This window comes from Schistocerca cancellata, chromosome 2 (genome assembly GCF_023864275.1).
Source record: "Schistocerca cancellata isolate TAMUIC-IGC-003103 chromosome 2, iqSchCanc2.1, whole genome shotgun sequence".
Taxonomy (NCBI): domain Eukaryota; kingdom Metazoa; phylum Arthropoda; class Insecta; order Orthoptera; family Acrididae; genus Schistocerca; species Schistocerca cancellata.
Genome location: NC_064627.1, coordinates 140873341 through 140896169, shown reverse-complemented (window position 1 = coordinate 140896169; position 22829 = coordinate 140873341). Strand labels below are relative to the sequence as shown.

The 22829-nt window shown below is 39.6% G+C and overlaps 1 protein-coding gene across 2 annotated transcripts in view; it reads right to left on the bottom strand.

Annotated features, from left to right (window-relative positions):
- Positions 1-17249: 17249 nt before the first annotated feature.
- Positions 17250-22829, bottom strand: part of LOC126161419 (CDP-diacylglycerol--glycerol-3-phosphate 3-phosphatidyltransferase, mitochondrial) — a 100841-nt gene continuing 95261 nt past the window's right edge. Inside the window, exons 8-9 of one of the 2 annotated variants that reach the window (XM_049917214.1) lie at positions 19137-19350; positions 17250-17413 (exon numbers count right to left, since the gene is read on the bottom strand). In XM_049917214.1, coding sequence (XP_049773171.1) covers positions 19148-19350 — 203 coding nt within the window. In that variant the 3' untranslated portion in view covers positions 17250-17413; positions 19137-19147. The remainder of the gene's footprint in view (positions 17414-19136; positions 19351-22829) is intronic. The other variant, XM_049917213.1, reaches the window with a different exon arrangement.

Below are 22829 nucleotides of genomic sequence, written 5' to 3'. Positions count from 1 at the left end.
CTCAAACATCTAAATTAAAAGAACCAATGCTGGAATAACTAATCAGTAATTAAATCTCTGTCGATCCATCGTGGATACAGGACAGCGGCTGGTCAGATATTTACCCAAGAAAAATTGTCAAACAACCGTATGTTTTCAGATGTTATTTTATTTAGACTAACACTTTCAGCACCTCATTAATGTCGTCTTCAGTCCCCTGTGCAATCCATGTATAGACAATCAGATACATTGAGGAATGCACAACTGGAGCCATCAATATTTGGATTCCATGAAATTTGTTGTGGAGTGTGGCAGTCAAGTCTTCGAAGAACACACTCCACGTAAATTTCCTGAAACCCAGATATAGATGGCTCCAATTATGCAAGAATTGGTGTCTATACATGGAGTGGATAGGGACCTGAAGATGGCATTATAATGAGATGCTGAAACTGTTCGTCTAAACAAAATAACTTCTGAAAACATACACCTGTTTGGTGATTTTTCTTTGATAAATTAGTAATCAGTTACATGGTGGAACTGTGCATAGTGTTCTGGTGACCATATTGTTTTTGTAATGATTATATTGTTCTTTTCATTTTTTGCACATAACGAACACTTCCCCTGCTTCAGTGATTAGCAATACATTTAAATTGCCTTATTTTCAAACTTTTTAAGGTCTGGTCAAATAGGGAGCTGGCAGCAGCTCCACACTGTAGTAATGTCTCTGTAGCAGTCTTCTCCTCCTCCTCCTCCTCCTCCCCCCCCCCTCTCTAATCTTCACCTCAGAGTAGCATTTGCATGCAGTTTCTTAGTCTTCAGTTATTTGTTGGTTACATTCCAATCTCTGTCTTCCTCTACAGTCTTTAGTCTCTATAGCTCTCTCTACTATCATGGATATTTTTCCTTTATGTCTTAACTCATGTCCTCTCATCTTGTCCCTCCTTCTTTTCAAGTGTTTTTCACATTTACCTTTCCTCACCGATTCTGCAAAGAACCTCCTCATTCGACATCTTACTGTCTAGGTGCAGCGTACACTGGGACCGGCCAAGAGCACCTACACAAGTTTGGCCGTTCAACTGTGGCAGGAGCCTGGACTGCTGAAGGCACTGATAGAGGTCTCTGCAGTTCACAGTACAGTGATCCTACACTGAGGTAGTCACTGTAGCAGATAAATTAAAGCAGCAGCTCATTATATACTCAACTGGTCCTTTCATTGAAATTTTTGGAGCTCTTGCCGTCTTTTCTTCCTTTGTAAATGACAAACTCATACTCACGATTTGCATACTGGTACGTTTTAGAAAAAAGAACACTAACATGCGATTACGATAATTTACTATAAATTGCTGGAGTTATAATACAAAATTTAATACAGTGATTCTGAACTAGAAGGCTCATAATAAATTCTGAAAAACCAGTGACACTCAATTTCTATACACCCTGCAGCACTGATTTTTAACACTGATACAAAAACTTTCCCACCAGTAAGTGAGAAAAAATTGTTAGGTACATATGAGGGTGGTTCACAAAGTAAGGTCCATTTTGCTGTAAATAAAGAACTTCCGTATAAAAAAAGTTGTTACCTATCTCTTCAAACTGCAGCCTTTTCTTTATTTTTCAATACAGTCCCCATTTAAACTTAAGTATTTGTCATAGCATTTTAGTAGTTTAAAAATCCCTTCTTCATAAAATTATTTGCCTGGGTGCATCGCCAATCTTTCACAGTGTTTTGTAGTTCGCCGTCACTTTCAAAGTGTTGTGACCCAAGTCACTTCTTCATTTGAGTGAAGAGATCAAAATCACTTGGCGCCAAGTCTGGGCTGTTAAGGAATGTTCAAAAATGTCTCATTTGAGTTGCTTTAAAATCAGAAAGCCTATCACTTCTCTTTTCACCATGAATGTTCCATCATTTCTAAAAATCAGACCTATTGCCACACAAAACCTTCACTCACAATGTTTGGACTGTACGCAGTGCACACCGAACAATGAATGTCTACTGCTGAAACATCCTGTGCTGAAATAAATCTTATTACTGCTTGCACATTGGGGAACTTTTTATTGCAGTGCTCATATTTTGAGCGAATGTGCGAAAGAACTACTTCATACTTTCACGGCTGGGTGCTTACTGAATCAGAGAACATACAGATGTGACAACAGCAGCACTCCACGCACAAATACTAGCGCCACACTAGAGTGATGGTCACTTTTTGAACCAACATAGTACACTCTGGAAAACCTAAAATAGGAGACGCACTCTTATTGTCAGAATAATAAAACATGATCAGGATTGCTACAAGTTGCCCAGAGTGATAGTCCCTGATTTCCAGCCAAGTTTTAGCATTTTTCCCTGAAACATTTTGAGATCTCAACGGTAAGCAAATACACAAGTTGACAAAAAAATGTAAGAACTTCTGTATTTTTGAACATGCGAGCAAAAATCTTAAGTACTAACATGAAAATCTTCTGTAATGAACTGTTTTCAGGTAGTGAAAACAAGGCAAATGGTACATATGTCGCATTAAAACCACTATTGTTATTTTATTTCAATAAAACAAAACATATTTGATGACAAAAATACGCATTTCATTGGAGTCACAAGACAGATTTAAAATACCTTCAATAATTTCAGAAATAATGTTAGAAAATAATAGGCCTCTTGAAAGAAGTGTATAAGACAGGGAAAAGGTGTATAAACCACCACTATAGGTGACTGCCAATACAATGTTGGTTCTACTACGTTCATTATTGTCATTTATTACCCACTGTGTTATGTCTATTATTTTACAGGTATTGTGTAGTTTTTCTTTCAAGAAATACTGAGTACATAGCATACAACCTGCCAGCGACTGCTACAATTTTCTTCTTCTTATCCTCCATATTTTCTAATATACAAACTACTTTTGAAGTGCCAAAAGGCACTAGAATAAATAAAATGTCTATAAAGTGCTGCAGTGTACAATGTAATTGCAGTAAGACAGCTGCAGTTCCTGAAATCCATCCCCGTGGCCTCTAGCCCACCAAGGAACACCATAGTCCTGGGTCCATGGATAAACCACGAAAATCCACTGCATTATGCCACACACAAACAGACCTGGCCTGCGGGCAGATTGATGACATTAGATCCGATGGGCAGGGCCTGCATATTTGTGGGAAGCAACGGACTTCAGATCAACGGGCCTGATCTGTTAGAGATACCCAGGAAATGACCTGCGGTTTTGGTGCGTCACAGAAGTCCACTCATGTGGCCAGCTTTTCACATGTCACAGACACCATGTTGATGAAATGAGGCTGTGGTGATCAATCCATGCAACAGATAACTTGCGCAAATACTCTGAGAATCAATACTAATGAAGACAGGTAGCAACTCACAGTAAAGACGATCATTGACCTGCAGACAGGCACATACAAAAGACAATGACACTCTCACAACTAAATTTTTGGACATAGCCTTTGTCAGAGAATGAGACCACACAAACATTCACACAATCACTCAGACACAACTCGTGTATAAATGACCGCCGTCTCCAGCTGCTGTGTCAACAGTCTCTGAGAATCAGATCCAAACAAACCACTCCCTAGGCCTCCTTGCCTCTCGTTGGCAGCTGCTTGGCTAGTGGCAAGATGTGGTGGCAGCACTGGCTGCCAGCTGATGGAGTGGTAGAGAGGGTAGAAGCAGTACGAATGAGGAGTACAGTAGTGGCGCATGTACTCAGCTGCACCCAGCCAGCGACGATGGATGACATTTCAGTAACCAAACCATTTCATCTACTGAGACAAAAACAAGATTTTTCCAGTGTTTTTTTCTGAATTTTCCTGTTTTCCAGAACTTGTGGCAACCCTCAAGCTACACGCAGGGATTCCTGCAGATCAATATTCAAAAGTCTCAATGTACTGTCTCTGCCTTGTTTATCTATCTATCAAGTAATAACCTTCACAAAAGGCAAAAGCTTAAAAGAAGCAAATATATCCAAGTATAACTGATTTCGCATGTAATACTGAAAGTAAAAAAACACTTGTACAAGAAGGAGATATCATTCTCACATTATGCTGCGTAACCTCATGCATCCAGTTTCAAACAGATGCCAAATTTACATGAATTTAAAATCAAACTGAAAAGGAACTTGCTTGACCACAGCCTGGGAAGAATGGCTCCTTAAATGTCTTTGTGGACATGGTAGTTAGTCTAATCTTATCTTGGCAGGCCCTAATGGGGCATATATGCCGGGGGCTAAAGAAATAATATCTTTTTTGAAACCCTATAACTCCCACACATTGCAATGCTTAAGTTTCATATTTGGCTCAAAGGTGCCTACAACCTCCCTCTGCAATGGTGCAAAAGTATGGTGCACTGCAACATCACTCTTGGGCTTGACTGCTACAAACAGCAAGGTGCTGAGAGAGAAAAAAAAAGTCCATGTTCTGTTTAAGATGGGTTAACGATGTCACATTGGCACCAAATTTCACCACAATTCTGCTCAATGCCACTGTGGATGTGCCAAATGATCAGAAGATCATCAGATCTTCTGTTCCCCACATTTCATCCCTTCTTTCGATGCTTCAACAATGGTGGTCAAAACCTCTGTGATGGAGGTCAAAACCACAATTCTGAGTGTTTAAATTACATGGTTTTCTTATGAATGGTCAAGGAAAACTTTCTAGATACACTGCCACTCAGAATCGGTGTGAAAAGGTCACCGGGGGGAGGGGGGCGGGGGGGGTCGGAAGGGGGAGGGGTGCAGCATAAAGGGTGTCAATGAAACCACACCTTTCTCTGGGGCATTGATTCCCACACATTTTGCAGTTGCAAACGACAGTTCGCAGTTTGAGGAGCAACAGGAAGACTTTCTCCACAACCTCTGACACTCATTAGCATTTACACCCTTCTATAAGGACACTGTTGGGCTGCATCCCCACAGAAAGTGATCACATCAATTTGGAGTGCAGCTTGACCGCAACTCTGCTCTCCTGTACAGGTTGGAACCAATAGGGACTGTTGAAAGCCATTCCACAAAATTTTACAATGATCCGAAGCAGCTAAGGGTGCTTACGCTCTTTTAGCACCTCTAATTTGCATCCTCCTGTGGCATTATCATAGGGTGGGGAGGGGAGGGGGGGTTCTGGGGTGGGATATGACATTAACACATACATGAATGAAACGACGAAGGGTCTTCCCCCCTCCCCCACCCAAGCAAAACCAGTTGTGCCACCTGCCCACCTTTATTATGAATTTGAAAAATCTATCTGCACAGAAAGAACTCGTGACGAGAGTATCACACAGCAGAAGGCAGGCTACCCTGCTGCCTTTCGTCTAAACAGTATGCTGTTGAGCCTGATAGTAGACCATCCAGAATCAGAGAATGTCGAAGAGGTTTCCAATCAGCAAGGACCTAGTACTTTATCACAGGTTCTATCTGTACAGGTAGATTTTAAATGAAGGTGGGAGGGTGGCACCTAGGGTTCTTCTGAACTTGGGGGGGGGGGGGGGGGGTTATAATTCATGGACAGTCATCTGCAAAATGTCTGATGTTACCACTGATATTTTTATGTTAGCTTTTTAATGTATAACATGAATAACAAGGAGCATAATACACTTACCTGGGGAACGCCAAAGGTTACTTCAACTGATAACTCTCCATTCACAACAACGTGCTGTGTCCTGCTTACCAAGAAATCCTCAATCCACCCACAAACTTTGTTTGATACCACATAAAATCAGACTTTTGTTAATAAACATTGGTGTGGTACTGCGGCGTCTGCTTTCCAGAGGACTAGAAATTTTCTATCCACCAGATTGCCTTGATCTACAGCTTTTAAGATGTCGTGAGAAAAGCAAAGGTTGGATTATGTATGATAGACATTTTTGGAATCTGTGCTTGTACACACAGAGATGGCCATTCTGTTTACGATACCTGAAGAAAAGGCCATCACAAGACAACAGTTTGTTGCAACAATGGTTAAATTCACCATAGCCCTCTTGTTTGCTGCTAATATGATATGAGTGTGAATGAAAGCAACCGTTAGTAATCACTGGATCTACAATTCATTTTTACTAAAACAGCAGTTGACTCATTCACGAGTGCTATTCAAATCTGAGTGTCTATATGCACAGGCTTATAAGTTAGCTAAAAGGCAGACACTGTCCAACAGCTCAGGACCATTTTCAAACTTATGTATGTTCCTTTCAACTGCTCAATTCTTCAGCTATATGATGAGATGTTACCTTTACTCCTTCCATTACTTGCACTCCAGCCAAGGAGACTTTTCAGTATCATATAACACAATATTCCGTAACATTCCAGGGAGACTGAATGGCTGGATAGTACTTACTTTCAGGAGGCAAAACCAAGTATTACCAATAGGGAATGGTTGGGAGAGGTTTGAAAGGAAGGAAATATCACTCATCTGACAACTTGAGAGGTGCCCACATAGTATGGGGACAAGTGGAGGCAAAGCTGAAGGGGGACGACCAGGGGGAGTTAGGATAATCACTGTGCTAGCTTCAGTTCTCAGACATGATAGGTTAGTGTGAGGAGTAAAGACACGTCAGAGATGGTGAAAAATGAAAAGTGAAAATAGTAATGAAATTAAGAAAGTGGAGGAATAGGAAATAGGTGGGCAGAAACAAGGAGGGAAAACAGAGCGTGAGAGTGAGTGAGTAACAGGGAGAGAGAGAGGTAAATGAAAATAAAGCAATAATTGATTAAATAATGAAATTCTGTGATAAGGAAAATGTGTGTGTATGTGTGTGGGACAGGGAGGTGCCATTGGAGGTGAAGTCTAGGAGGGCGGCGGGATAAGAGGAAATGTTGAAGAGCAGGTTTTCATCTCCAACATTGTGATACTGGACAGAAGGATCCAAACAGCCCTTGTGATATAGCAGGCACCACTCATTATGTCAGCCATGTCCAATCATTACTATATAAAAAACTGGGGCATGGATATGTAACCTAGCAAACAACATAGGTCAGCTTGTATGGAATATTGGGAACTCTCAGAGAAACTAAATTTACTAGAGAAGTAAGGGAAATCTCAGAGAATTCTAAAACACTTAAGGAATTCTGCAAAATTAGACGAACTGAATTTTTCATTGACAGAAAAAAATGCTTGGAGTTATCTCACTCTGAGGTATTGCTTTGGCAACAATCTGTTGTAGAGCAGTGAACGGAAAGGTGAAGAAGGGCACTGATTTGTTGTAATGTTTTTTGCTTGATCATGGCAACTCACAGTGAGCTCGCTGAACTCCATTATTGTTAATACAATTTCAGACTCAAATTTTCATTTCCCTTGCTTGACTATGAGTATGATGGAGTGTAATGTGTGAATAACAAGAACACATATAGTTGTTAATTTGTCATTCACACTAAAGAAAAAGTACGTTTTTTAATTCTATAAAAATCTGCCACAAAGTACAGGTGTGTCTGCAATTGGTGGTGGTGGTGGTGGTGGTGGTGGTGAAGGCCAAGAGGATGCGTTTGCTCCTCATCCCTAGCCCCCACCCCCTTGCAGTCTGGTTGGTTTGTGTTGTGTACAAAGTTCCGCGTAGTCAGCGCGTACACAACTTTCCCACTAGAGCGTGCCCCGCTAAGCACAACAGCGCAGGCGCAGCGCTCGTCCGTCTCCGCACTACGAGATGGCGCTGTCTTAGAGACGGACCAAATTCTGCTTCCGCCGATCCGCGTATTAATATGTAACGCAGCCAATGAGATTGCTGCTAACGTAGAACCTTTTCTTCTCGCGGATCACACTCGTGCAGTGATACATAAACGCATGAGGTATTATAACGAGTGTACAGACCTCTGATTAGTCAGTTTGCACCAGTCTGCATTAGTCTACATTAGTCTGTACCAGTCTATAGCCAAGTTTCAGTCTGCACCTAATAAGATTACCATATTCCTGTACATAGCCATGAAGATAAATGACTGGACAATTTGTCAAGTATCAGAGATATGTGAGAATAAGATTAACATACCAAGACCAAAGGAACTTCAGATTGTCAATTGTAAACAGCATCCAGAATCAAGTTACATAATATCTATGATTTTTATTATTTTAATAAATGTGTGTGAAAATTAATCAAGTTCTGTTTAAAGTTGGTCACCGTCAATCTGCTACTCTAAGTGTGCAAGTGGCATTTCTATTGTCTGACCTAACGGCAGAAGATAAACATGCTACGATAAGACCACGAGACATATTGCTGACACTCGCCTATTTCGTTAGAGCAACAAGTCAAATAATCTGATGGTGTGTGTACTGAAGGTCTTACAGTACGCACAACACAGTTTGTAGAGAAAGGGACCAAACTAAAAGGTCATCCAGTCCCTATTGCAGCCTGGAGTATAGATTCTTTAGTCAGTAGAGAATCCTCAGACACTACTCTACGACATATATAAGCAGACTAAGTGACGAATTAAGATCTGTCCCAAGGCCAGGATTTGAACCTGGGTATCCTTTTACAAATGATTGTTTAATCCACAGATTTAGGTAATGCTACAATAACTTGGCTGACCACAATTGAAATACTTTGGCTTCAGCAAGTGCTACACAACTTCTGTTTATTTAGCTATCACACTGTTCACTGGAAATATTTTCTTTGATGTAGATTTCTTTTTTTTTCTGCTTAAAGCTCAAGACACTCAAACTTTTGCAGAACACTGCTAAAAGAGCCCAAATTTTTATTTCTGTTGATTTCCTGTACCCGCTGTTATTAGGTACTGATCAGTGTGCAGAGATTATTCAGTTTTACGCGGTAAAATGTTGGACTGGTCCCTGAAGAAAACAGTTGTTCTATAAAGCAGCTGTGCTTGTTTCAATTGCAGAAAGGCCTTTGTACAAAATTGTTGGTCATCTGAATAGTAAGGAACATTTCTTGAAACATTAATAATCAGGATTTTATTTAGCTCTTAGTCAATAGTGTGTTCAACATTGTCAATTTGTATGGAAGTTTTTATTTTTCTGGGCTGTCATAAAAATCTGTCTTTTAAAACTCCTGTAAATATTTTGGTACAATTTTCTTGGTGACTGTCAAAAGCAGACTTTACTGCTTTTTATGCTTTATGTACCCATTTATTCATGCCAGTAATATCCAGGGTGTACCCTGGGGTATGTCTCATCATGCCCTCTAACTTGACTACAAAAAAGTACTTCATATCTTTATTAATCACTTTTGAATGTCTGTAAGTGGCCTTGAAACAAAAATTTCAACAAATGAAGCTCTGCTTTATTACACAGTATACAATTTGAGTATAACAGTAATATCTGTGCACTGGAAGAAGACTCTCGGCATGTGGACTGATTGTAGCAACTGCATCAATTGAAATCGAAGGCTGGTAACTTGTACTGACTCCTTACTGACTGCTAGCAACTTTAGACAGTAGTCAACACTTGAAAGGGCCTAACATGTCAATAAATACCGTATTTACTCGAATCTAAGCCGCACTCGAATCTAAGCTGCACCTGAAAGATGAGACTCGAAATAAAGGAAAAAAAAAAAATTCCCAAATTTAAGCCGCACCTGAAATTTGAGACTCGAAATTCAAGGGGAGAGAAAACTTTTAGGCCGCACCTCCAAATCGAAACAAAGTTGACCCATTGTAATATGAGACACAATTTAGGTCGAATGAATGACGATACAGCTACAGTAGTTTGGTTCGAGTCGTAAGCTTAGCAGTTAAGCTTTACCAAGTAGCCATTGTTATGCGTCAGGCGCTCCGTCCGTATTTATACGGATACCGTTCCTTTTTCACGTGCTTCGTCTGGTTTGAATTGATTGCTTATTTTGCTTTGATCTGATAAGTGCCGCTTTCTATGTTATAGGTGTTTACATCAGTCACTCTAAGCTGAAAATGCATTACTATACTGTGTCATGCATTGTTTGTCGCATTCTGATAGTACGTGTTTACGGCCTGTCGCTGCTCACGGCATGGCTTGCTTTTGTGCGTGCTACCGCCGCCTACAATTAAAAAAAGAGAGGAATCGTCTCATTAGCGAAACAATGGCAAGAGACTGCTATTTGTTGTTACTTACACTGCTGCTTTCTTTGATAATGATCAACAAAAACCAAATAATAGACTGCGTATGATATAACATGTTCTGAACGAGTGTCTGGCGAAAATTTTTCTCCGTTTGAAAATCTTTGCGGCCGCTTCTTTAGTACATCAAATTCTGCACAGAATTTAGTCATCTTAGATTTAAAAATCTAGTCAGTTGCCGTGCTTCATTTCTGACTGTATCACTATTAGGCATAAGAGTAATACGAATATAAACATGACACGATACATATATTCTTCCGCGTTTGCTGTTGTCTCACTCTAGTTTCATAGTTTATTAGGCATACAGGATTTAAATGAGATAGAAGCAAACACGAAAGAATACATGACAAAATGTTTATATTTGTATTATTCTTATGGTGAAGAGAATACTGCATGTGACTCACATTTCATCAGGTTCCTATTAGCAACCATCTCTTCTCACAGGTAGGAAAAAATTCAGAACGTAGAGTTGGCCATACTGACAAAAATCCCAGTCTTGCCAGTCGGATTTTCGTAGTACATTGAAATTCTGCTACATTCGAAGGCGAACAATATGGAATTTGTATTTACTTCGTTGGATAATGTATGAAAATGCAGTGGTCGAAACTCGGGCGGAGAAAAAAAGCTTGTCTTCCAATTTTTTTTGTTTTAATTTTATTTACTGATGCAGAGGTTTAGGCGCCAGTATTTATTTTTGTGCCTACAAAGGATGCCTGTGGAGCGCTACATATATTCGACGGCAGAAGTTAGTTGTGGCGGCACCTACTGACATTTTTCAGAACCTCCGCTTGCTTTGCACTCGATTCTAAGTCGCAGGCAGTTTTTTGGATTACAAAAACCGGAAAAAGAGTGCAGCTTAGATTTGAGTAAATACGGTAAGGTAATTCCAAAGGTCCAGTTGCAAACCACTTTTCAGCAGTCATTAACTCATTGTGTCACTTGAGTTCACACAGATGTAGAAGCAGTAAGCCAGGGCTTAACGACTTACTGATTTCGATTTCGAGCGTGAGCACTAGCACCTGCTTGTGCTTTTCCTCACAAGTGGAGCAGTTGTGAGGAGTGAGGGGAAATGAACTCACATTGTGGACAAGACAACAGAGAAGAAACCATATGGAAAATGGGGGGAGGGGGGAGGAGGATCAATGCCTAATCAGTTTTGTGTAACAGTGGTAAGTTTTTGCATTTCAACCTCCAGTGGGAAGAATCTTCAGTTTTGCAAGTTTCCACTATCAAACATGACAGTCATGCACTGCACGTATGACACGGCAGACGATGTTCACATACAGCTTGTAAATATCTTTCTAAAGAGTTTGTTAAGGCACAGCTAGCCATTTTTATCAGATGTGTAAGTAGTGAACTTGAGACTGGGAGCAGTAATGAAGTAGTAGTAGTAAAGAAGAACATTCTTATCAGCATTGAAGAACTTGTAGAAAATATAGCTTTACCATGGAATTTATTAGCTTCTGTGTCTAGAGACAGAGCACCAGTCATCTTTTAATAAATCTGGACTATTAGTGCAACTCAATGAGAAAATGAAAGACCTCCAGTATCCAATGAAATCAGAGGTATTCTCTGCTTGTCTCCAATGAAATCAGAGGTATTCTATGCTTGTCTCATGAGGAGAATGTATGGGGAAAGAACGTCAGTTTGAAAAATGTAATGAGTGTAGTTTATACAATTAATAATATGTACAGCATGGACTTCAACAGTGCCAATTACAGAACCTTATTGAAGATATCCACAGCTACCAAAGAAGTCTGTCTTATTATAATGATGTGCACAGGCTTAGTAGAAGCTACTTGTTAAATCAATTTTTTTTTTTGTTTTTTGTTTTTGGTCTTTGTTTCACTCTGGTCTGCAACTTGAAGTAAGTGACCTGCAGTGCAACACTGAACAAAAGGACAAATTCAATAATGAGAAATATTCTAGATTTCTACAATCAGTTCCCTCAGGACTGATTTCCTTGATCACACAAGATGGCTGCTGGCATAACATTAATGTTATTTTACACCTGTGAACAACTGTTTTCAAATATGAGGAACGATAACATACATATGAGAAACTCATTTTCAGACTGTAGCCTAAACAGCAAGCTAGATCTGTGATGCCCATGAATGTTCCCGTGAAAGGGAAAAAGAACAAGAAGACTAGAGTGTGAGAGTTAGTTAAAAATCATTACATGTACAGCAACTGATTAAGGAATGTGATAAATATGTACCTAATTAATAATGAAATGATGTGGGAGTGTTACTTTTTGGTTCATTTGTCAAGGAATGGAAAATCCACATTGGAATATCAAATGATTCCAGTTGAAGCTGCCGATGGTAGCGGTCATGAGTGCATGAGGTGAGATTGCTTGTGTGAATGTGTGTGTGTGTGTGTGTGTGTATTTTTTTTTCCTGGAGAAGGCTTTGACCAAAAGCAGTAATGTGTAACAGTCTTTTCATTGTGCCTGCTTGCAACTCAACAAGTCGTCTTTATGATGAGTAGCCATCTTTCCTAATGTTGTTTAGTTTATTTGTTTAATTTATAGCAGAGAAATCTCATTTACAGTGAAATACATACTTCTGATTGCAATATTAATTAGTCTGACAAATATGCGACGTCCCATCTCAAATGTTCAAATTTGTGTGAATTTCTAACAGACCAAACTGCTTAAGTCATCGGTCCTGAGACTTACACACTACTTAAACTAACTTAACTTAACTTATGCTAAGAACAGCACACACACCCATGCCCGAGGGAGGAGGGAGGACTTGAACCCCCGGCAAGAAGCACTGTGCAGTCAGTGCATTGGCACCTCTAATCGCGCGGTGATATTCCATCCATCGCAAATTTCCATATGGCTCTTTCCCCCCCACCCCCCCCCACCCGCCCCCCCCTTTCCACCTTCCACAACCTTTGATGAGATGATGTTTGGGAGAGAGTACATGATTACATTAGTTGCTGATTGCAGACCTGCACTTGCTGGCTACTTGCAAAGCAAATTGGATGCAAAGCCTGGTATTAAACACTGTTGTTTGCTATATTTCATGTTTGCAAAGCCAAGAAACAGTTGATGCTAGTCAATGTCATTTGAATTCTATAGATTTATGTAGTCTCATCAGTCATCTCGCCAACTTGACAACGCAACAACAGAAATTGGCATGGCAAGAAAAAGAGCATGTTTTTTTCTCAATCCTTTCTTGCACTGTATGTCTAGACCTACACATTTACCCCGCAAGCCACCATATTGTGCATGGTGGAGGGTCCCTTTTACCACTACCCTACTCTTTCCTGTTCCACTCGCAAATGGAGCCAGGGAAAAAACGACTATATATGAAGGCAGTATCTGTTCCCAAAAGAACAGATACCACTGATGACAGTGCAGCTTCTCTAGAATGAAATGATAATTAAATCGACACCCTCGCTGCAAACAGGTGTCGATATACATCATTGGGGATATGCTGAAAATGTGTGCCCCAACCGGGACTCAAACCCGTGATCTCCTGCTTACAAGGCAGACACATTATCTATGTGAGCCACCAAGGGTGCAGAGGATAGTGTGCCTGCAGGGTCTTATCCCTCGCACGCTCCCTGGGAGACTCACATTCCCAACATGTTCACACCACTACATTAGTAGTGCACCTAATAGATGTTTGCCCATCACACCCATTACTCGTGGCAGATTAATCTACCAAGTTCCGTACTAGTTGGGCCATAGCGTGTGTATTCACACAAGAAGGTCAATGACCGGGTAGCCATATTTTAACTATATATGAAGGTAGTGTCTGTTCCCGAAAGAACAGATACCATTGATGACCGTGCAGCTTCTCTAGAATGAAACGATAATTAAATCGACACCCTAGCTGCAAACAGGCACATTTTCAACATGTCCTCAATGATGTATATCAATGCCTGTTTGCAGAAAGGGTGTCGATTTAATTATCACTTCATACTAGAGAAGCTGCACGGTCACCAATGGTATCTGTTCTTTTGGGAACAGGTACTACCTTCATATATAATTAAAATTTGGCTACCCGGCTAGCGACCTCCTTGTGCGAATGCACACGCTACGTCCCAACTCATATGGGACTTGGTAGATTAATCTACCACGAGTAATGGGTACGATGGGCAAATATCTATTAGATGCACTACAAATGTAGTCATGTGGACATGTTGGGAATGTGAGTCTCACGGGGAGCATGCAAGGGATAAGTCCCTGCAGGCACACTATCCTCTGTGCCTTCGGTGGCTCAGATGGATAGAGCATCTGCCATGTAAGTAGGAGATCCCGGGTTTGAGTCCCAGTCGGGGCACACATTTTCAACATGTCCCCAATGATGATATCAACACCTGTTTGCAGCAAGGGGGTCGAAAAAATGACTGTCTGTATGCCTCCACAGGAGCCCTAATTTGTCCTGTCTCCATGGTGCTTACACCACAGTATGTTAGTGGCAGTAGAATGGTTCTGCAGTCAGCTGCAAATTCTGCTTCTTTAAATCTTCTCTCAATAGTGTTTCATGGAAAGAATGCCTTCTTTACTTAGGGATTCCCATTAGACTCAGTGAACATTTATGTATTACCTCCTTGTTGATTGAATCTACTGGTAACAAATCTAGCTGCACACCTCTGAATTTATTTGATGTCTTCCTTTAATTGGACGTTGTGCAGATCCCGAACACTCAAGCAGTACTCAAGAATTGGTCACACACCTGGTCTGTATATGGTTGCCCATATAGATGAGCTACACTTTCCTAGAACTCTCCCAATGAACAGAAGTCGACCGTTTGCCTTCTCCACTACTGATCTTACGTGCTCATTCCATTTCATATCATTGTGCAACATTGTGCCTAGATACTTAATTGACCTGATTATGCCAAGTAGCACACAACTGATTTGAACATTACATGATTGTTTTTGCTACACAACAGCATTAAGTTATATCTTTTTACATTTAGAGTAAGCTGCCATTCATCACATCAAATAGAAATTGTCTAAGTCATCCTGTATTCTCCATCAGCCACTCAGTAGTGACAGCAATAAGTTAAAAAATGAGGAAGGGAGCATGACTTGCAAATGAATGAATTCTGCGCTCCGTAACCGACTGCCTTGTTTTACTCTGTCTCACTAGAATCTGTCCCCTATAAAATTAGTTCCTGTGGTAGCACACATTTCCAAATTGAATTATATAAAAAAATGGCAATTTTAGAGTCTTAGTACACCCTCTACATTGCCTAAATTTACATGGATGCCCAATGGACATTTTAGTTCAATGACAACAGTTCAAAGTGTGTTCCCAGGAGATTTTGCATGTAATTTAGGTTATTGTACAAAGATATGGGAGGGTGATGGCCAATGGTAATGAAGATATTTTTTAGGGATGGCAAGAGCTTACAACTTGCCAAATTGTTCATGAAACTGTAAATCCCTGCTGCAATTCATTAATAATTAAAGTGGCAACTCAAAAAAATTCATTTGCTAACTAAGAAAGTAAGACATGGTCTCACATGCACCAAAAGTTGACGTATGGAAAAATATGGAAATGATGAAATGAAGTTGCCATCTAGTTTTACAGGTAGCTCTGCCTTTACTATTGTAGGATTACGAGGGAGGGGGGGGGGGGCACTGGGTGAGACAGAATAAAATAATATTGGTGTGCCCATAGGCTGGTTTTACAGTGGGAACAATCTCAAACACAAAAATCTAGGTGTAGGGATAATGGTCTGGGAACATCATATGGTTTGACAAGGATCTTACACTATTAGGTATATGGTGGGTGATAGTGAATGGTGTGGGAAAACAATATTTCTATTGCATGACTGATGACTAAATGCTTTATTTACAGTCAGTGCATGAACTCATAAGATGATTCCATAAGACAACAGGGAATGAAATGTGCAAACTTGCCTCTGGGTGAAATAAATAAATCCATAAAGAGGCTTATATGTACAAAAAGTATCAAACTGAGATTTTCATTCATTTATCTGTTATAACTTTTTACCGAGTTGGATTCCAAGCAATTTTACACACTGAGTTTGTATTAGAGTATGACTGTTAATGTCAACTTGCAGAATTAGACCACAGTTGTGTCTTTTGTGACCAGTCCACCTTATATCTGTGAAGATTTTGAGTTCATTTATTCTCCAATGAAGTGGCATTGGCCTCACATGGAGATGCTGCCACATCTACTACTGTTTTTGCCAGTTGATCGATAATTTGATTCCGTACTAACTGTTTTCACTAACTTTTTTTCCAAGGAATTAATGGCCACATGACATCTTTTGAAAGTGTATAGGATGAGATAATTATTATTATTATGAGCTCAATGAAAATTGTTTTGTTTATGTCATTTTCTGATGTCATTTCCTTTTGAAACTCACATCAGTCATTTTGCTTTAGTACAAGTTCATGTTTTCCTCATCATCACCTCTTTTGTGTTACTTCAAAATTGTCCGACTATGTATTACAGTACTTCATACAGGGTATTATCTGCAAGAAAGAGAAAGAGAGTGAGAGAGAGAGAGAGAGAGAGAGAGAGAGAGAGAGAGAGAGAGAGATACTATCACTAAGGAACTATTTCTCACGACATTACGTTGTTTTTGGTCATGAATGATGTCCTTATTCTGTTCAAAAGAAATCATTTCAGTAGTAGTAGAAGAGCAGTTTTCTTCAGAGACATTCTTGTACTCTGATGGAAAATGTTGTATACAAGTTCTGATGCAAAGGCAAGACCAATGCTGAAAATCTGTCCACATACCAAGTACGTTCAATCAGTGGAGGGTACGTTAATATTTTCCTTTAGAGCCTACACTTCTAAATTCATTCAGGTGCTCAAAGCATTACTGTATGTCATTTTTCACAAGATTGCCGATCAGCTCTATTGTTTTGACTTCTGATAACCTTGTCACAGAAAAAGGACAGAGTGCAAGTTGGGAAGGTGGAAAATGAACAAGCACTAATGTACGATGAGAACTAGGTTCATAGTCAATGGGGCAGTCTTAATTCTTCTTGTCATATGAGTACCCATTGATTAATGCATTTTTCAGAATTTGTCTGCAAAAGATTTTTAAAATGTAGAATAATATCTGCATGTGTTAAAATTTTGCAGCCTCAATTCAAATGCAGTAAAAAACAATTACATATTTGAGACTGTTCATATTCTTTTTTCACTTTCAAGGAGGCATAATGATTTTCCATTTGGCTCATACTAATGCAAGAGACCTTTTTTATATTTGATAATACTGTAATTTTAATATATTAAAATGTTTTACAGATTCATAACATTTGTGCTATCAATTAACACTCTCATTATTTTGATCAATTTCCAACAAATCAGGTGGATAAAGAAATACAGTGTGTGTAATAATCTGAGTCACATTGACTGTCATGATGATCTTCATAGGCTCGAAGATTTAACGAATTGCAGCCTTAAAAAAAGAATTATAAAATAAACAAAATCTTTAATAAAAAAACACATTTTAGTTAGCATTTAATGAAGACATATTTGAAGCTATATATTGCAGGGTAAAAAAAAGAAATACAGGAAAGTACAATCAAGCTTCAATATTTTGCATTAATCGTGTGTACTTATCTGAAGTACATGAACACGTATTGAGATGAAAATTAATTTCCTTTTATTTTCCAGTAGTTATAGCACTTCATATACATTCATTTAAAATTTAGCAAGACACATGAAAATCTATACTCACAGGAATGTATGATTTAAATTGAATAATCCAGGGAAGGTATGGAAGAAAGACCAAAGAGAATTTGCCAGTATGCAACAATCAGCATGAGAAGACATTACTTTCGACATTCAAATGAAAACACATTGTTCCAATCACAATAAGGAGCGTTTATTTTTCAACAACACTTCCACGACTGTTATTATTTTTGAATAGTTACATTACTGAGAAATAATATTAAGAAAAAATATAATTTACATACACAAAGTAACAGTATTGTAACACAGAGGGGCAACATGAGTTTTTTAGAAATGCTCGTGGATAGAAAGGAGAGTTATAGTCAGAATTTCATTAAATTTCACAAATGCACCAATGAAATGGCCAGTGTTTATCTTAAAGAGGCACAACTCCCAGCATAACTGATACTGTGGTGGTCGAGATGCTTCTGGCACTCTCCGGACTGTGAATGGGGGTGGGGAAGGGGAGGAAGGTGATACGTAAAGTTAAACGAACATTACCATTATTAGTGTCAAATCTATAGTTACCTGGTTTGGTTGAGTCACTGTTGATTACATTAAAGTTTATTGACAAATTATGAATCGCCAATTTTGGCTTTAAGAATGATCATCAGTACAAGCGAAAGACATGAGCACTGTTTTGTTTTATATGATTGTAGCAGATGATACATTCTGCAGCATCTCCATTTAACAACACATTCACCACTGAATATGATGGATGGATTTAAATGATTAGCTAAGACCAAAACAGAATTTGAAGCACATGTTCAAAAGTTGTGTGAATCACTTGAAAATAGCATCATTCATTTCAACGCACTTCAATCCTTTCACAATATTCCTTGTGGCAGTGTAAGCTGTGTCATGCACCAGCTCTGTCCCCCTGTGTTGTTATTCCCACATACCCCATGGGGGAACCGCTAACAGTGGGGTTTGGAAATCATAGGTGGAAATATCAGTGACAAATTTTGAGTCAAGTCTGCAGGTGCTCTCAGAACAGTGAAAGTCACTGCTTATAGGTAAGCAGGAAATCTTGGCTTGAGTCCTGGTCTGGCACAGTTTTTCAATTCTCAGTATATATTCATCACATTATTGTTGTTTACATCTTAATGTTTTGTAACTCACGACTATGGTGTCTCTCATACCTGGATTCAAGAGCAACTGTCAATGACAAAATTGCACCTAGTAGCTAACAACATAAAATGAGGAAGCTCTGAAATTTCCTACAGATATTAGGAAATGCACACTGACCAATCAACTCTGCATACGGTGTTGAATAAAAGTGATAAGCAAATAAGGGCAGTAAAAGAACACTAAAACATGGACAGATAAGTTAGTGGCCTCCTACTTTATGATCTAGAGAAATTTCTCAATAAATTAGTTTAGTCAGTAGCACTTTTCAAAGAAGCATTTTCACACAAGCTGCCCAAACACAATAAACTGAAACTTACCTCTATTACTCTTAGAAGTAATGCCTGAATAATTTTACTACAGTATGAACCCAGAGAGCTGTCTCCTGTTTGGAATCCGCAACTGTCTTTTCTGTGAATGGAATTCCCCTGGAATAAAGTTGCTCTTGCTCTTCTTTGAGTGCCTTTTGCAGCTTCTTATTTGTTGTTACAATTACTACTTGTGTTTCAAGGTCTTTATAAACCGAACGGCTTCCTGGAACATTTGATAGGACAAATTTTTGAACTCAAAAGGTGTAAGAACAATAAGATAATTGTAACTGATATGTTATTTATGACTATTTCTTACAAATCTAGTGTTGGACATTTCTTAAAACCATCAAATAATTTAAAACAATTTGTGCAAGTTGTTACTTTAAGAACCCCACAACTCAACATTTTTTCAGTTTTCTTAGACATAAAGGTGTATCCTAATTAATGGTGTAAATGCATACAGTTGAAAGCACACAATAATAGAAGCAACAAAGTCTAATAAAAATGGGCTGTAAAATTCATACCTCAAGGGCTATGGATGACGACACTACTACTACTACTACTACTACTAACTACTACCACCACCACCACCACCACCACCACCACCACCTACTATTACTACCACCATTACATCTTCAATAATGTGAAACAAATCTCTTCTACTGCAAGCTCTTTGCTTTCCATATTTTGAGAGATGGTAGCATGGACCATAGCAAGTAAAAATGTCTATTAAATATGGACACTTAAGTGCATACCTTAAGAGCTATGAGCGCACTTTCATCTTCACTACTGCGAAATATCTCTTCTCCTGAAGAAGTGCACATAGATCTTAAAGTATGCACTTAAGAACTGAAGCCATTTTTATTGGGAATTTTTTTTTGGTCCATATTATCTTTCAAAATATGGAAAGCAAAGAGCTTGCAGTAGAAGAGTTTTGTTTTACAGTATCGAAGATGAAGTACCCACAGCTCTTCAGGTATGCATTTTAGATCCCTTATGTACCAGACTTTTTTGCTTCTAGTATCATGTACTTTCAATGTATGTGTTTATGCCATTAATTATTATAGACCCTGCATAATCCTTGAGAAGTGTGACATTTTAAAATACATTCTTAGAGTGCAGAAGGTATTAAATTATTTCCGCGAGCTCAGGATGATGATGATGATTGGTTTGTGGGGTGCTCAACTGGTCTGTCATCAGTGCCCGTACGAAGTCCCAATTTTGTTACCCTCCAATTTTTACACAGTCCAATCTAGCCACTATCACAAATAATGATGATGATGATGATGATGATGATGATGATGATGATGATGATGATGATAATGAAATGATGAGGACAACACAAACACCCAGTCCCTGCGCAGAGAAAATCCTCTACACTGCCAGGAATTGAACCCAGGACCCTGTGATCCAGATGCAGCAACGATAGCCACAAGAACACGAGCTGTGGACTCTCGAGCTCAGTATGAAACTAGATGATAAAATATGTAACACATTTGTCTATCTGTTTCCAGAATGAGATTTTCATTCTGCAGCGGAGTGCGAGCTGATATGAAACTTCCTAGCAGATTAAAACTGTGTGCCGGACTGAGACTCGAACTCGGGACCTTTGCCTTACGCGGGCAAGTGCTCTACCACCTGAGCTACCCAAAGACGACTCACGCCCCATCCTCACAGTTTTAGCCCTACCAGTACCTCGTCTCGTATCTTCCAAACTTTACAGAAGCTCTCCTGCGAACCTTGCAGAACTAGCACTTCTGAAAGAAAGGATATTGCGGATGAATGGCTTAGCCACAGCCTGGGGGATGTTTCCAGAATGAGATATTCACTCTGCAGCAGAGTGTGTGCTGATATGAAACTTCCTGGCAGATTAAAACTGCGTACCGCACCGCGACTCGTAGAGTAGCAATGAGGATGAGGCGTGAGTCGTGCTTGGGTAGCTCAGATGGTAGAGCACTTGCCCACAAAAGGCAAAGGTCCTGAGTTTGAGTCTCGGTCCGGCACACAGTTTTAATCTGGCAGGAAGATACTTTTATCTCTCTGTTACCTGAATTACAGCACGTATTCCAAGATAAACGAATATCAAGCCTGGTGACTAGGGGTAAAAGCATGTGCCTGTAATCTGAAAAGTTGCAAGATATAATCCTGACTGGACCTTTACTTCTCAATAATGTGAAGATAAAGCAGAAACTACACATGCTTCAGATTCCACGATAAACTACAGGTCCCCTTACCACAGGGGGATTACTGGGGATGCCAAACTGCCATCTAAGTATATCATTTTAACCTGGCCATTGAGCCACACTGACTAATAGTAATTACTACTACTGTTACTATTATTTTAGGTAAACAACTTATTGCCTCTCTTTATTGAGATAAAGTTGAACATCTATGCTCGACATTCAAGAAGAATGATTATTCCAACAAGGAGATAGATTGAGCACTTTGCCCTAGGGAGAGAATCAGGATCAACAAGGAATGACGACTGCCCATGGGGGCAAGTTTTCCTTCCTTGTATCAGTGAGCTTACAGACTGCATTAGGAAAGTGTTGAGCAAGTACGGTGTGGAAACTACCTTCATACTCACCAGCAAGATTAAAGAACGTTTAAGATTGGCAGGAGATATACGACTTCCTTTAGCTACAACAGGTCTAAACAAAATTCCTTGTAGTTGTGACTGGTTTATATTGGTACCATGAAAAGAAGTGTTAGCATCTGTCTGGTTAACACAAGAGAAATTGCCACCTGGAACTTATATATAAATCAGCTATAGTGGAAAATGTTTACCAAGACAGTGACCAAGAACTAAAATTCAGTGAAACGAGCGTCATGTTGAAAACATAACATTATTGCACACTTATATAGAGAGGCTATTAAGACTTATAAAAACCATAACAATTTCAACAGGAAAGAGGGCGATGTTAAATTAGATAAAATTTGGATGTCAACACTGCAACAAGAATGACAATCGACTACTTTCAATTGAGAATGTTGGCGCTACCAGAGATAATTTCATAGCCGACGTAATATGATAGACTGTGGTCCCCTCTACACTGCCCATATATTTGGGGATCCCTCAAGTTTTGGGTACAGCTTGCCACTTTACCTCTGAAGATGTCTCCTGTAGTTGGAAAGGAATCGCTAGGAAAAAGTTTTACACATCAACCACAGCCTATTAGCATGGAAGTTTTAAGTAGTATATAAACTCCTTTCCCCATTCCATATCCATCTCTTCCTCTCCCCACTTTCTTGTCCAGCCCAACCTCCCAACTATCTGTCCATCTCCTCCTACCCCTCTTTTCCCCCCTGCTGACCCTTCACTCCCTGGGCATCCTGCCTTGACCCCCTCTCTCCCTATCTATCCTGTGTTGCCCTCCCCTCTCTTCCTAACTATCCTGTGCTGCCCCTCCTCTCCCCCTCTCCATCCTGTCTTGCCACCCCCCCCCCCTCACTCCCTATCCATCCTGTATTGCTACCTCCCTCTCTCCCTATCCATCCTTTCTTGCCACATCCCCCCTCTCTCCACCTATTCATTCTGTCTTGCCCCCCCCCACTCCTCCTCTGTCCATTCTGTCTTGCCCCCTCCCCCCTCTCACTATACATCCTGTCTTGCCCCTGTCTCTCCCTATTCATCCTTTCTTGCCCCTGTAAAACAAAGTAAGAGACAATTGTTGCCCAAAGAACAGATACTAAACATAATTA